Here is a 14,866-nt window from a genome sequence, read left to right as displayed (position 1 = left end):
TTAAATTCCATCCCATATCCATCTATTTGTTTAAAACTGCATCTCCATTCAGAGATTTAAGGAAGGCTAAGAATCTAATGGCATCGTTAGAGTTGAGAATATCCTTCTAGTGGGGAGATTGCAGTGGAAGTAGGGAGAGGTTCCCCTGTCTTCTGGCCTTACACCTATAACAACACCTGCCTTCTCGGCCATCCCAGATGTCCACCACCACAGGGCCTAAGTTGTTGGAAGTGTCATCTTGAGAGCACCCATGCTGTGCCACCTTCTTCCACTTTTGCCAAGGAACGGAGAATCTTTTCCATATTTAAATCACTAATATACACCATATTAGTCTTTAAATTTGAAAATGATAGCAACAAATTTAATAACAATGTACATAGGTGCGCTGGGAAGAGCCAAAGTCAACTATGTATTTTGAGTATTTTCAGAAAGGTTAGTGTGTGATAGGCCTTTATTCAAACCTCCATGTGAACCTTCCAGAGGTTAACTTTAAAGTATAGAGACTAGAGTAACATAGAGGTCTGTCTCTACTTTTTTTTTTTTTTTTGCAATATCCCCCAAATATAACATTATTTCAGAATGTCACAGTTAAATGTCACATATTACATGAATGAATCTTTAGTTTGATTATTGAATCTTTGCCTTGATCACCTATGTTGACTGACAGGAAACATTTCTTAAGGGTTGACTTTGAGCCTCGTGCTTTTTAAATAGGTGAATCCTCTAAAAACATCTTATGAGACTAGGTTCTATTGGTATACCCATTTTACAGATGAAGTAATGAGGCTTAGAAAAAGTAACTTGCTCAGGGTAATATCTTAGAGATGTTAATTAACTTGCTTTGGATCATGAAGCATTTTAGTGACCAGGCTACGGTTCTAATGCAGTCAGTCTGACTCAGAGCCTAATTCTTAACATTTAAATTATACTCCCTACCATATGATAGATTTTATTGACTGATTTTGGCTGTCCTTTTGGTATCTTAAAATGTTAGTTTCTCATTCTACCAAGTCTGCATTATGGATGACTTTTTGGAATCATCTAATATATAATATTAAAAATATTTTTACCTTCTAAAAAGTATAAAGTTTATATATTGAGCCTAAAAGTATTCTAATCTAGTTGACTATAGATCAGTATAAATTTTGCTAGATAATTCTCTTGCTTTTCCAAGTTTATGATTTCTAATTTCATAATTTTTCAAGGATTGCCTGGACATCGAGAAGTTGAAGTTAAGTATGTGGACTTTGGTAATACTGCAAAAATAACACTTAAAGAGATGCGTAAGATAAAAGATGAGTTTCTGAATCCCCCAGAGAAGGTAATTATTTATTATGAATTCTAGAGTTAGAATATTAGCACATATGTGAAAGTGTTTTTAGAAGTCATTTTACCATAGAAGTGTTCTGTTAACCACCATTTTTGTCTGTAAATAACTTCAGATACAAGGACTATAGATAAATGTTGTACAGTTACTCTTTAAGAAATAATATGTATATGTTGGCAAATAAACATTCATTATAAACATTACTTATATATATTCGTGTCTTAATACGTACTTCCTGGTCTGCAGTTTTTAATATATCATGTTGAGATATCTCATAAAGTGGTAAGAGTTTCACATTTGTGACATTGATTTAAAGTTCATCTCAGAAGTACTTTCACTATAATCCCATTTATGTTTAAGTATGTATGATACATGTGTGCAGTAGAAAGAGAAATCTGAGAGAATATGTAAAAAACTTAACCTTATCTCTGGGGAGTAGGATTCTGAGAAAAGGATACGAAGGGGCCTCAGTTTCTAATTAATGTAATCTTTTATTATTTGAGTTGTTACTGAGCCTTGTTTTTCATTTTAAGAAATTTGAGATATCATAGGAAAAAAACTTAAAAATACAGATGAGCAAAAGATAAGAATCACTCAGAGTCATTGTTCAGTATTTTTGGTGTATATACACTTCCAAGATGCATCTTCTGTGTTTTTAACAATTATAAAATCAGACTATAAATAGTCCTATAACCTTTTCATAATTAATGTATCATAAGTATCAGTTATTCTTTTAATAAATGCTTGTTATTCCTGTATATGATGTGGAGTAATTCATTCAGCCAAATACTCTGCTGATTCCAGTTATTTGCATTGATAAGGTACTTTTATTTTATTTGATTTATTTGATTTGACTTGATTATTGATCATTTATTTGATTATTCTGAAATATACATTAAATCAAACTCAATGATTAGTTTTGTATAGACCCTTACACAAAAACTTTCTTTTAATTCTAAAATAACTAGAAATTAAGTTTATTTTCTTAATGGTGGGATTTTGTTTGACACAGGCAATTAAATGCAAGCTGGCCTATATTGAACCATGTAAAAGGACAACGCAGTGGTCCAAAAAAGCTAAAGAAAAATTTGAAGAAAAGACTCAAGATAAATTTATGACATGTTCAGTTATTAGTAAGATATTTCCATTTTTACTTGTTATGTCATACATAATTTTAAATAGAACAACATGGTAATATAACATTTGTCAAATCTTAGACTAAATTTAGTGTGCCATCAGTAGTAATAGTGAGAGGTAGGACTTGTTGCGAGTTAAGTACAGTGGAATTATATCTTCTATAGGCTCCCGAGTCTAAAGTCAGCACGTGGGGCAAAAATTACCATAAAAGGTCATCATCCCTGACATGCCCCTTGAAAGCCCTAAAGGCAGAAATTGGCTTCTTTTATTTGTTTGCATTTTTGCTAGGGTTCTGTCCCTGTCCTTGACACAGAGGATGCCTAGGTTTAATTTTTAGGAAAGTGAGGAAGATGGGACACAATTGGTAAATAGCTTTCATTTGTTTTTTTCTATCTAGTTTGGCTTAAGTGAATCCAACTATAGACTTCAGCATATTTTGAAAAAAAAATTATTCCCTTTTTGGAACAGTTTCAGTCCAAAACACAGTCTGACCACTAGCCCACAATGTTGTAACATAACAAGGTCTGGAAATCAAAAGTCTAATAGCAAAATTTGTTCTGAATTGGCATGAAGGTATATGTCATGTTTATCTCCTTTACAGTGAATATTCACATATTCCACTGCCAGTTGCTGTTTGTGAGCTGCTCCCCAGACTGCTGGGGTATCACACAGATGCAGTATAGGTACCACACAGCTTTTCTCAACTAGAAGAATTCTGAATTTCTGAAACATATCTTGCCCCAAGGGTTTTGGATGGGGGCTTGGGAATCTGTTTTTATCTGATATTTTGCTCTATTCCAAAGCCATAACAAACACTGGCTGCATATTGGGCTTAATGAGTACTAGTGCAAGATACACAAGACCATGTTTACTTAAGGTTATGTATAGGACTTTCGGGGGTAGTTTTTACTATATCCTTTTTTCCCTTTTATCACACTGCCTTTAAATGAACCCAACCATCATAAAATTATTAGCCTATTTACTGTGAGGAAACTGGAGTTTAGAGATAAACTGCTCAAAGTCACATAATCTAGAAATGAGAATGTATCTATGATAATTTACTTCAGAACAAGAAATTTTTTGAAGTATTTTCATTGAAGAGGAATGTGATTATAAAAATTACATCTGTAGGCCAGGCGCAGTGGCTCATACCTATAATGCTGGCACTCTGGGAGGCTGAGGTAGGCGGATCGTTTGAGCTCAGGAGTTCAAGACCAGCCTGAGCAAGAGCGAGACCCCGTCTCTACTAAAAATAGAAATTAGCTGGACAACTAAAAATATATATAAAAAATTAGCCGGGCATGGTGGCACATGCCTGTAGTCCCAGCTACTCGGGAGGCTGAGGCAGTAGGATCACTGGAGCCCAGGAGTTTGAGGTTGCTGTGAGGCAAGGCTAATGCCACGGCACTCTAGCTGGGCAACAGAGTGAGACTCTGTCTCAAAAAAAAAAAAAAAAATTACATCCTTAGTCTATAGAATTTTTATGTCTGGCTCCTTTGTAATGAACAGTAAATTAAAGGCCTCCTAGTTCTTGAGCAGCCTTCACTGGTTTTTGAGCCAACTTTAACCTGTTTAACTGCTTTCCAGCTTTCCTTTGGGCATTATATTCTGTTGAGTTTTAGCTCTGTCCTTGAATGTCCTCCTCTGGACAGTCCATCAAGACCTGATTTCCTGGGTTTCTTTCTTGATTCCTCTTCATTCTTTCTCACTTAATTATTTGTCATACCAATGACATCCAAACGCTAGTTGTACTGTAGTCATTAACCTAGGTGATTGGATTTAGGGAGTTCCAGAAGGTGCTGCCCAGCCAAAACTGTCTTTCCCCATTTACCTGCACAGCAGTAAGATGGAGAGTTCAAGACCATTTTAATAAAGTGAACTACAACCCATGAGAAATAGTACATATTGTTACCTTAAAAGCAAGGGATGTTTATATTTTATCAAGAGCAGAGCAGTGAAATGATAAAGGTAAAGAACACAAGGAAAGCTGGCCCTTGGGAGTAAAGAACCTTATGCATGAGAGATATGAAATGAAAGAACTAAAGTTAATACACGAGATGGAAAAGTAGATCAAAATTTGTTGAGGCTCAGCACTGCTTAGCCTTTTGTTTACAAATTATTTATCTGGGCCATTGAGAAGTAGCTGGGAATGTTTTTTTTTTTTTCAACTCTTGAAAAAAGCTTTGCAATATGTACACTTATAACTGGGTAATATAGGATGTTACTGCTGGTAATGGTTATCTTTTTATTTAGAATCATCATTCTGACTAGCAGCTACCAGCTATTTTTGTGGAAAGTGTAGGTATATACTGATCTCAGTACATATTTTTGAGGTATTTTCTAAAGAAATTCCTCTGTTTATCACATGTTCAGTTACTTATTGAGCAGGTTCTCTATGCTATTTACTGTAAGTAAGTAAATAGGCACATGAGATATAAACTTTATCCTCTGTTAAGTCCCAGTCTAGTTTAAGAATTAGATCTGATAAACAAAAAGAATTAAAGTTATATGGTTTGTCCTAAAAAACATATATATAGAAGAAAATTTCGGTTAATTGAGGGTTCTAGTTTTTTTATTGTTTTAAACATTGTGCCATTCTTATAAAAGCTGTAAACCTTTGTAACTAATCACTGGCCTGAATTAAATTTCATTTACTTTTGTCCTCCTGGAACTTGGTTGAATTCCATAAAACAGTTTAAGAACATAACAGAACACTTCTTCAATGGATATGTTAATTTGTACTTTTCTGAGTATAATTTTGGTTCATTATGGAACAAACAGTACACAGTAACCTAAAATAAAATGTTTACTGATTTGTATATGCTACAGATAACATTGACAATTCATTTATAGCTCCAAAGTGCTACTTTAATTCTTAGAGAATGACTATGACATGATTCAGCAAGAATTCTCATATGCAAAATGAAAGAAATTAAAGTTTCCCATTTTTTAAAAATTTGCCCATTTAGTGTATTTTGTGACATATTTATTTCTTTACCCAAACTAGTCTTAATGGTTTTACAGAAATTCTGGAAGACAATGTGCTCTTAGTTGAGCTTTTTGATTCTCTTGGTGCTCCTGGAATGACTCCTACTAGTATTAATGACCAGCTTGTTAATGAGGGCCTCGCATCTTATGAAGAAGGGTGAGTAGATGTGTAAACTTTCATTTTCATTTCATGTGTAACATTTTAATCACAAGAAGGGAAACTGTCGTGTCATTCCCCATTGGATATCTGCTTAGGCTATACTCTTGTGAATCTTCCCTGTTCCCGGGTCAGAAAAAATAGAAAATAATTGGAGTCATTTGTCTAATGAGGAGTAGAGTGGCTTTTGCCTTCATCCTTGAGGAACCCAGAAACCAAGAGAAAGGCTCCTAGAGTTCAAGGGTGCTTCTAAGAAACAGAGATTGGCATCTTATTTCCAGGTGGCACATCTGCTTAGGCAGCCCCCTTGTGCCTGTTTGAGAAGGGAATTGGGAAGAGAAAGGGCAAGATAGAGAGTAAGTGTAGTGGTAGAGGAGCTTACATTTTCATTTGTAGAAATGTGAATTTTCCTGGGTTCAAGTGGGTAGTTTGAAAGGTAACCAGGCTTGAGCCAGTGTGCTGATACCTAGCCAGGACAGGCTGGTGGTTAAGGCGACCCCAGAAGCAGAAGGGCAGAGTGGTGGTGAAGACAGGTTGGAAGGGTTTGAGGTGAAAACAAAGAATTCTTCCACAACAGGGACTTGTGCAGTGGGGGTGACCCCTGGGGGGGTCTTCTGCAGAACTCCCACATAAAGCCCCCAAGAAGGGCAGTATTTTGATAGCACCCACTTGTGAGGCCTGTCAGCATGAGCCAGAGATGCAGTGACACCGTCCAGAGGCCTGCAGTGACAACTGGTGTTAATGTCTGTGGCTGACCTTCCACCCCCACCGTAAAACTGGAGTACCTAGAAGCAGAAGGAGGGGGGACTGTAGGTCTCGAAGGAGGGAAGAGAAAGAAATGAGAGTAAACTTTTAAACTACATTGGACTGAATCTTATCTTTTCTTCATAAAGATAGGGTTATTGAGGTATAACATACACAGTAAAAATTCACACTTTTTAAGTGCATAGTTGAGTGAATTTTGACAAATGTATAGTCATGTAACATCACAGTCAAGATACAGAGCTGAGCAAATACAAACATAAACATTTTGCATATTATTATTCTTGTTTATTTTTGTTATTTTTCAGATATACACTGAAAGATAATTCTAAAAAGCATATTGAAGTATGGGATCCTTCTCCAGAAGAAATTATCTCAAATGAGTTAAACAACTCAAATGCTGTGTCTACAAAATCTCTACCTAATGAGAATTTCCAATCACTTTATAATAAGGAACTGCCTGTGCATATCTGTAATGTAATATCTCCTGAGAAGATTTATGTTCAGTGGTTACTAACAGAAAACTTACTTAATAGGTATAATGTATAAGGAAAACTTATTGCATATGATTTTATTGTTTTTATATTTTGTTTCAAATATCTAGAAGTCACAAATATAACATTTTAAAAGCAAAATTATTTTAAATGAATACTCTCTAAACTAGAAGTATAAAATGGTATCTACGTTAGTTATTTTCATTATACTAGAATTTATTAATTCCACATATACTTACTGAGCACCTACCATATGACAAACTAGTATTCTAGGTGTCAGGGATATAATAGTAAAAACATGGAGACAGCTTTGCTGTCATGGAGCTTAAATTCTAGTAGAGGGAAAGACAATGAACAAATAAAACTTTTAGTGTGGCAGATAGTGATAAGGGCAGTAGAAAATAAGGGGCCTGAGATTGAGCAGGACAGCTGAGGAAGAGAGCAGGGGTGGGGGGAGGAAGGAAGGGAAGACCTCACAGAGACAGTGACATTTGAAATGTGCCCTGAGGAAGGAGGGAAGTAGCCGCATGGGTATCTGAGGGAAGCGTATCACAGGCAGGGAAGAGCTCATGCAAGGCCAGAGGTAGAAACGTGCTTGGTCTACACAAGGGAGAACAAGGTGTCCTGTGTGGCTGGGGTGGAATGAGCAAGTGGTGAGAGTAGAAAACATGTAGTCAGACAATTATAAGAAAAGGTTTAAAAAGTTAAATCTTTTTTTTTTCTTTATATAGTTTAGAAGAAAAGATGATAGCTGCTTATGAAAACTCAAAATGGGAACCTCTTAAATGGGAAAATGATATGCACTGTGCTGTTAGGATCCCAGATAAGAATCAGTGGCGAAGAGGCCAGATCATCAGAATGGTTACAGACACATTGGTAGAGGTAAATTGCAGAGTTAAAAGTATAATTGTGAAAGTGAATGCATTTTGTTTTTCCTGGAGTTACTTAATACAATTTTTATTATGTTTTGCAGTTTACAAAAAAATATTTTGAAGTGTTGTCTTTCACAGACTTAAAGTTATTGTTTTCTTAGGTCTTGCTGTATGACGTGGGTGTTCAACTAGTAGTGAATATTAACTGTTTAAGAGAACTTCAAGAAAATCTAAAGACAGTGGGAAGATTATCTTTGGAATGCTCTCTTGTTGATATAAGGTAGTTTTTAACTGAGTAAATTTTGTCATTATTGAATATTATTTTTAATATTTTTAGATGGGATTTTTGTCAGTTTTAATTTTGCTAAGGTGTTCTGAAATTTTCCTGAAATCTAGTTAATTTAGGCTTTTAAGAAGAGGGGAAGATAAAAATTTGGAGCACATCAATTTAGTGGCATTAAGAAATAGAAGAATAGTAGGGAAGGGGGGAGGTTAAGTCAGTTGGTTAATGGGTGCAATAATATAGTTAGATAGTTAGAGTGAACAGTATTTGATAGCACAACGAATTGACTGCAATCAACAATAAGTTAGGGTATACTTTAAAATAACTGAAAAACTGGAATTGGAATGTTTCTAACACCAGTGTTAAATGCCTGAGGCGATGAAGACCCCAGTTACCCTGATTTGATTCATACACATTGTATATGCCTGTATCAGAACATCACAGTGTACCCTATAAAGATGTACAACTATTATATACCTATAATGATTAAAAATGAATTTTAAAAAGTTAAAGAAGATGAGAAGATCCCATCAGTACTACATAACATACAAAAAAAAAGTTAAAAAAAGAGATGGGTGAGTATGAAAGGTATCTATATAGAATTCAAACTGTTGAATATAAAAGACATTTTGAGGAACAAAGACAGATAGAAATAAAATGTGTTAAGTTTAAAATTGCATGGAAAGCTAAAAGTATGTAAATTACCAAAAAGAGTGAATTATAGCGGATTCTGCGAAAATGGCGTGGTGTAGTTTTTTAGTCTACTGGAATCCCACTATAAAACTGAGCCACTTGGATAGTAAAACTGAAGACTGCACAGTCAATATCCACAGCAAAAGTAGGTGACAGGTTACCCTGTGAGCCCCCAGATATGAGCAGGTGGGGCACACCATGAATCAGGACCCTCGGTGTCAACAGTTGTGTGGAAGGAATTGGAAGGCTAACTGGGATTCCACCAGCTCTGAGGATAGCATTTTGTGGAGCATGCAGGCCAGTTTGAGAACAGCAACCCAAACTGAGAAGAGGGTGATGCGGGATGCGGTTCGTAGCTGGACGTGAAAGGCCTGTGAATGTGCCAGAGTTCTGTGATGGTGGAGCCATCTGAGCCATGCAACCTCTTGGAAGTAAACTGAAGCTCCATTCCATGAGCCCACACTGAGGGGAAACCGCTGGGCACAGAGTTCTGTTTCAGCAATACAGATAAGGGGACAAAGGAAAGAAAAGATCCACCCAAAAGTCGGGGTAGACGGGCAGAAGTGCAAGATCTGACAGCATGCCACATGCTTTGTGTCACTTCGGGGAAAACAACAGGAGAGAGAATTCTGGAGCCATGAAGCTACAAAAGCAATTGTGACCTACCTCCTCCTCCTCCTAAAAGCATAGGAAATTTTATTTGACTTAAACATGAGCAAAAGATAGGATTCAGTCAACTCTCATGCAAGTTACTGTGAGGAAGAGATAATAAGGGTGGTCGGAGTAAGATCCCTGGAGGCAGTGGAATCAGCCAGAGACATGCCCACAGACAGTAGTCTAAGATTCCAGAATGAACTGGAGGAAATTTAGAAAATGAAAATGCTATGAAAGAACAATGTAAAGCAGAATTAGAAAAACTCAGAAATATGGTGATTAGAGATAAAGGAAGATTTGTAAAAAGGTGACAGAACTCAAGAATTAGATATAAAATCAGAAATGTAGACTAAAATAGGAAAAAACACAAAAGCAAATAAACACAATAGATAAAGCCTCAAGAGAAATAAAAGATAGGATAGTTTTTTGTTTTGTTTTAAATAAAATCTGGTTATGTCAGACCATGAAAGAAGGCAATAGAAGATAACTTGAAGGTGTATCACAAATGTAGACAGGAAGAAAAAATAAAATTATTGGCCTGGTCTTGTAATGCCTGAAATATAGTGAGTTTGAAAGGAGCAAAAAAAAAAAAAAAAGTTTCAAAATTGGCCCAGTGATAATTGGTTTATTTATAAAATGAAAAAGGCTTATGTATCATTTACTGCAAATTGCTACATGGATGGTAACCAAAAAGAATAAAGTAAGAATTTGAGTCTCTTGTGAAAATAATAAATTGATCCTTGAGTATATGGAATGCTCCTAACAAAAACAAAGAATAAAAAAGAGAAGAGTTAAAAAGCTTTCTGTGCCCAGATATCAGTGGTTCTGTCTCTTAGTAAAATACTCTGTAACTCAGTGGTTTTTGTCATGCCTTTTAATCAAGTTTAACAGGTCTTCAGTTTTGAAAAAGTTAGAATTCCTAATAATTATTTTTACTTACTGCTGTGTCTATTTAAAATATTACCTGAAACTATTTCAAAAAAAAAAAAAAAGATAGGACACTTTTTAAAATTAAAGAACAAAAATCTAGAGATCCAGAGAAGATGGCGGACGAGAAACACCGCCAAACAGTGTGTCTCTGCAGAAAAGACAGATTCTAGCAGAAATTAGAAGAAAGAAGCAAGAAGACGAGCCTACATCAGATGAGGATCGGAAGAAGGAGTACCTGAGACCATGGGAGACTCCACAGGAGGAGGTCACGGAGAAGAACTGGAAGCTGGAGCAGCTCAGAGACCAGCGGGAAGTGTAGGTGGTTCGGCTGTTTCTCCTCCCCTGCATCCTGGACTGCTGGTGGGTTCCCCAGCAGGTGGAGAGACCTGCGGACACCAGCCCAGAGATGGCCGCCGCCAGTGAGCGGTAAGCCAGTAGCGGCTGCGGCACCAGGCTCGCAACTCCCTCGGGGCACCTCCAGGTGCACAGACGCCAGCTGCACCATATTGCCATATTGCCTCCTCCTCCCCTCCCCCAACCCTACCCGTGGCTGCCCAGAGAGACAATATAGCCACCAGCCGGAGGCACTTCTAGGGAACGGGACCTTCCCTTTTGGGACCCTACAGCTGACTAAGGGGAACTCATACTGTGAGCTCCCTACCCGCCAGCCCTCCCAGGTGCTGGTGGCAGGTGATCCCAGGAGAATGGGGCAGACCCTGAGGTTGAGAGACACCCAGCATGGGCTCCCTGTGAGTGAACTGGGACTGGCACTCCTCTCCCTGGTGGGGATATAGTGTGAACTCTGGGACCTAGAGGTCAGACCTGCAGACCACATCCCGTGCACTGAGGCCTCGCATTGCCTGGGGCACAGAAGGGATATTTGTAAACAGCCTACTGAGGTGTGTGTGCCTTCAGGGGCAGATCAGCATCCTAGAGGGCAACCCTCCCCCCAAAGGGAGGCTGTGCGCCTAGCGGAGGTGGCATTCCTGTGCAGGGAACCTCCCCGCCAGCAGCACAGCTAGGGGAGGCCTGGTAGCGTGTGGTCTGGCCTGCTGGCAGAGGCCCAGGAATAGCTGCATAGTTGGGGAGGGTGAAAAGAAGCGAGGCCCGCTCCAGACTGCGGGTCTCAGACAGCCCCACCCCCACATGCTGACTCTCTGAGCCGGGCCATTCCAGCCCCTCCCTGTCAGCTTTGCCTGGAAGCAGAGAACAGAACTTTGACCCCTGCTAATGACATTGGTGGTGCCTGAGGGGAGGCTTACCCAACCCAGCTCCACCCAGACTCTTTCCTAGACTAGCCCTCACTGAAGGGGAGAAAAGGATACACCTGCAAGTCCCAGGGCCCCACCCACCACCTGAGGCACTAGAGTTCTCTCTACAGGAACAAGAGCTGATAACAGGACATAAAAGTAACAGCATAGCCTGTTCCTCCAAGCAAGCGCCACCTACTGACAGGGAGAGCATCCTGCACACCCTTTTCACAACACCTACTGACTCATTATACAGGGAGTGGTCGAATCTCACCCACAGACACCACCTACCGGCTCAGAAACTAAAGAAGGCGTGTGAATACCCAAACAAAAAACTAAAGAAAAGAAACAACAACTGATAGACATGGGAAGAAATCAGCGAAGGAACTCAGGAAATATGAAGAACCAAGCGGAAAACACACCCCAAAGAGGAGCCCCAGCCCCCTAGAAACGGGCACCAACCAAAATCAGTCAACCAAAATGACAGAAGAGGAATTTCATATGTGGATCATAAGAACACTCACCGACCTGCAACAACAACTCAATAACCAACACAAAGAAACCACAAAAAGCCTCCAGGATCTGGAAAAAAAGTTCACTAAAGAAATAGACACAATGAAGAAAAGTTTAACCGAACTCCTAGAAATGAAGAATCAATTCAGGGAACTACAAAATACAGTGGAAAGTCTCAAGAACAGGGTATATCAAACAGAAGAAAGAATCTCAGAGCATGAAGATAACACCCTTCAACTAAATAAATCAGTCACAGAAATAGAGCAGAGAAACAAGAGAAAAGAGCAAAGCCTACAAGAGATGTGGGATTATGTGAAGAAACCTAATGTGAGGGTCATAGGGTTACCAGAAGGGGAAGAAGACAACACTCATGGGTTGGACAAGCTATTTGAAGATATAATAGAGGAAAATTTCCCAGGCCTTGCTCAAAATCTCGATATACAAGTTCAAGAAGCTCAGAGGACCCCTGGGAGATTCAATGCAAACAAGAAGACGTCACAACATGCAGTCATCAGACTGACCAAAATATCAACTAAAGAGGCCCTTCTAAGAGCTATAAGACGAAAGAAGCAAGTAACATTCAAGGGAAAGCCAATTCGAATAACACCAGACTTCTCTAATGAGACTTTACAAGCAAGGAGAGACTGGGGCCCCATTCTCACTCTTTTGAAACAAAACAATGCCCAGCCTAGAATCTTATTCCCTGCAAAACTAAGCTTCGTATATGAAGGAGAAATAAAGACATTCTCAGACAAGCAAAGGCTCAGAGAATTCACCAAGACAAGACCAGCCCTACAAGAAGTACTTAAAACAGCGTTATGCACGGAACATCATAATAATAACCCACGAATATAAAACAACCAAAACCCAAAGATTAAAGGCCAGATATTACAATGGCTCAAGACAGAAATCATAGCAACAACATCCAACCCAACAGAATGAACAGTAATCTACCTTACCTATCAGTTCTCTCAATAAATGTGAATGGCTTAAACTCTCCACTCAAGAGACATGGGCTGGCTGAATGGATAAGAAAATACAGGCCAAGTATATGCTGTCTTCAGGAAACACATCTAACCTGCAAGGATGCTCAGTATTCCAAGCAAATGGAAGCCAAAAGAAGGCTGGCGTGGCAGTTATAATTTCAGATGATTTAGTTTTTAAAGCAACAAAAGTAGTGAAAGACAAAGAGGGTCATTATATAATGGTGAAAGGGCACAGTTCAACAAGAAGAGATAACAATTTTAAATATATATGCACCCAACTTAGGTGCATCCAGATTCATAAAGCAAACATTACTGGAACTAAGCAAATGGATTAATAGCAACTCCATAATCACCGGAGATTTCAACACCCCACAGACGGCACAAGACAGATCCTCCAAACAGAAAATTAATAAAGAAATAATGGACTTAAACAAAACTCTAGAACAATTGGGTCTGACTGACATTTACAGAACATTCTACCCAAAATCCACTGAATTTTGGGACATTCTCTAAGGTTGCCCATATCCTAGGATGCTCATCATCTCTAATCATCAGGGAAATGCAAATCAAAACCACAATGAGATATCACTTAACTCCAGTGAGAATGGTCTTTATCAAAAAGTCTCCAAATAACAAATGCTAGCATGGATGCGGAGAGAGAGGAACACTCCTACACTGCTGGCGGGACTGCAAACTAATTCAACCTCTGTGGAAAGCAATATAGAGATACCTTAAAGCGATACAAGTGAATCTACCATTTGATCCAGCAATCCCATTGCTGGGCATCTACCCAAAAGATCCAATGACACTCTACAAAAAAGACACCTGCACTCGAATGTTTATAGCAGCACAATTCATAATTGCAAGGCTATGGAAACGGCCCTAGTGCCCATCAATCCAAGAATGGATTAATAAAATGTGGTATATGTATACCATGGAGTATTATTCAGCTGTAAGAAACAATGGTGATATAGCACATCTTATATTTTCCTGGTTAGAGCTGGAACCCATACTACTAAGTGAAGTATCCCAAGAATGGAAAAACAAGCACCACATATATTCACCAGCAAACTGGTATTAACTGAGCAGCACCTAAGTGGACACATAGGTACTACAGTAATAGGGTATTGGGCAGGGGGAGGAGAGAGGGGGGCGGGTATATACATACATAGTGAGATGTGCACCATCTGGGGGATGGTCATGCTGGAAACTCAGACTTGTGGGGGGAGAGGGGGAAAGGGCATTTATTGAAACCTTAAAATCTGTACCCCCATAATATGCCAAAATAACAAAAAAATGAAAAAAAAGAACAAAAATCTAAAGGATTCAAAAGAGAACTAAAGACATCTAAAGTAGACCCCAAAAGACCCAATGTAAGTGTAGTAGGTATCCCAAAGAAGAAAACTAAAAGCAGTGAAGCAAAACAAATGATAAAAACTACCATTCAAGGAGGTAAATGAAAGACTATTTAAAACAGGATGTTGAAAGGGCATACAGCATATCTAGGTAAATAAATTCAGAACAGCCAACATTGAGAGAATTTAGTAAAATTGATGGTTTATAAAAGAGAAAATCACAATGTCATCACCAGTGCTTTATTCCAGAAGGTAATGGAGTAACATATAATATTTAAAATACTCAAGAAGAAAAAGGAAAGCTCTGGATTTTATATTTAGCCAAAGTAGCCTTCAGGTATCAAGAGCACAAACTGCTAAGACCATTTAAGAATTCAAGGAATATTGTTTCTAGGAACCTTCCTGAGGAATTTTTTAAAGAGCAGGCTTCAGATAACCAAGAAGATATGTGAGAGATGTTGACAT

The 14,866-nt window shown here is 38.4% G+C and overlaps 1 protein-coding gene across 2 annotated transcripts in view; it reads left to right on the top strand.

The window, feature by feature from the left end:
• Window positions 1-14,866, top strand: part of RNF17 (ring finger protein 17) — a 101,602-nt gene that overhangs the window by 46,143 nt on the left and 40,593 nt on the right. For both annotated transcript variants that reach the window (XM_076009640.1, XM_076009639.1), the window contains exons 17-22: window positions 1,206-1,321; window positions 2,340-2,460; window positions 5,489-5,609; window positions 6,680-6,907; window positions 7,597-7,747; window positions 7,899-8,017. In XM_076009640.1, the coding sequence (XP_075865755.1) occupies window positions 1,206-1,321; window positions 2,340-2,460; window positions 5,489-5,609; window positions 6,680-6,907; window positions 7,597-7,747; window positions 7,899-8,017 (856 nt within the window). The remainder of the gene's footprint in view (window positions 1-1,205; window positions 1,322-2,339; window positions 2,461-5,488; window positions 5,610-6,679; window positions 6,908-7,596; window positions 7,748-7,898; window positions 8,018-14,866) is intronic.

The sequence above is a fragment of the Microcebus murinus genome, chromosome 13 (genome assembly GCF_040939455.1).
Source record: "Microcebus murinus isolate Inina chromosome 13, M.murinus_Inina_mat1.0, whole genome shotgun sequence".
NCBI lineage: Eukaryota > Metazoa > Chordata > Mammalia > Primates > Cheirogaleidae > Microcebus > Microcebus murinus.
The sequence above is the reverse complement of the archived record's forward strand: the minus strand, read 5'-3'. Positions and strand labels throughout refer to the sequence as shown.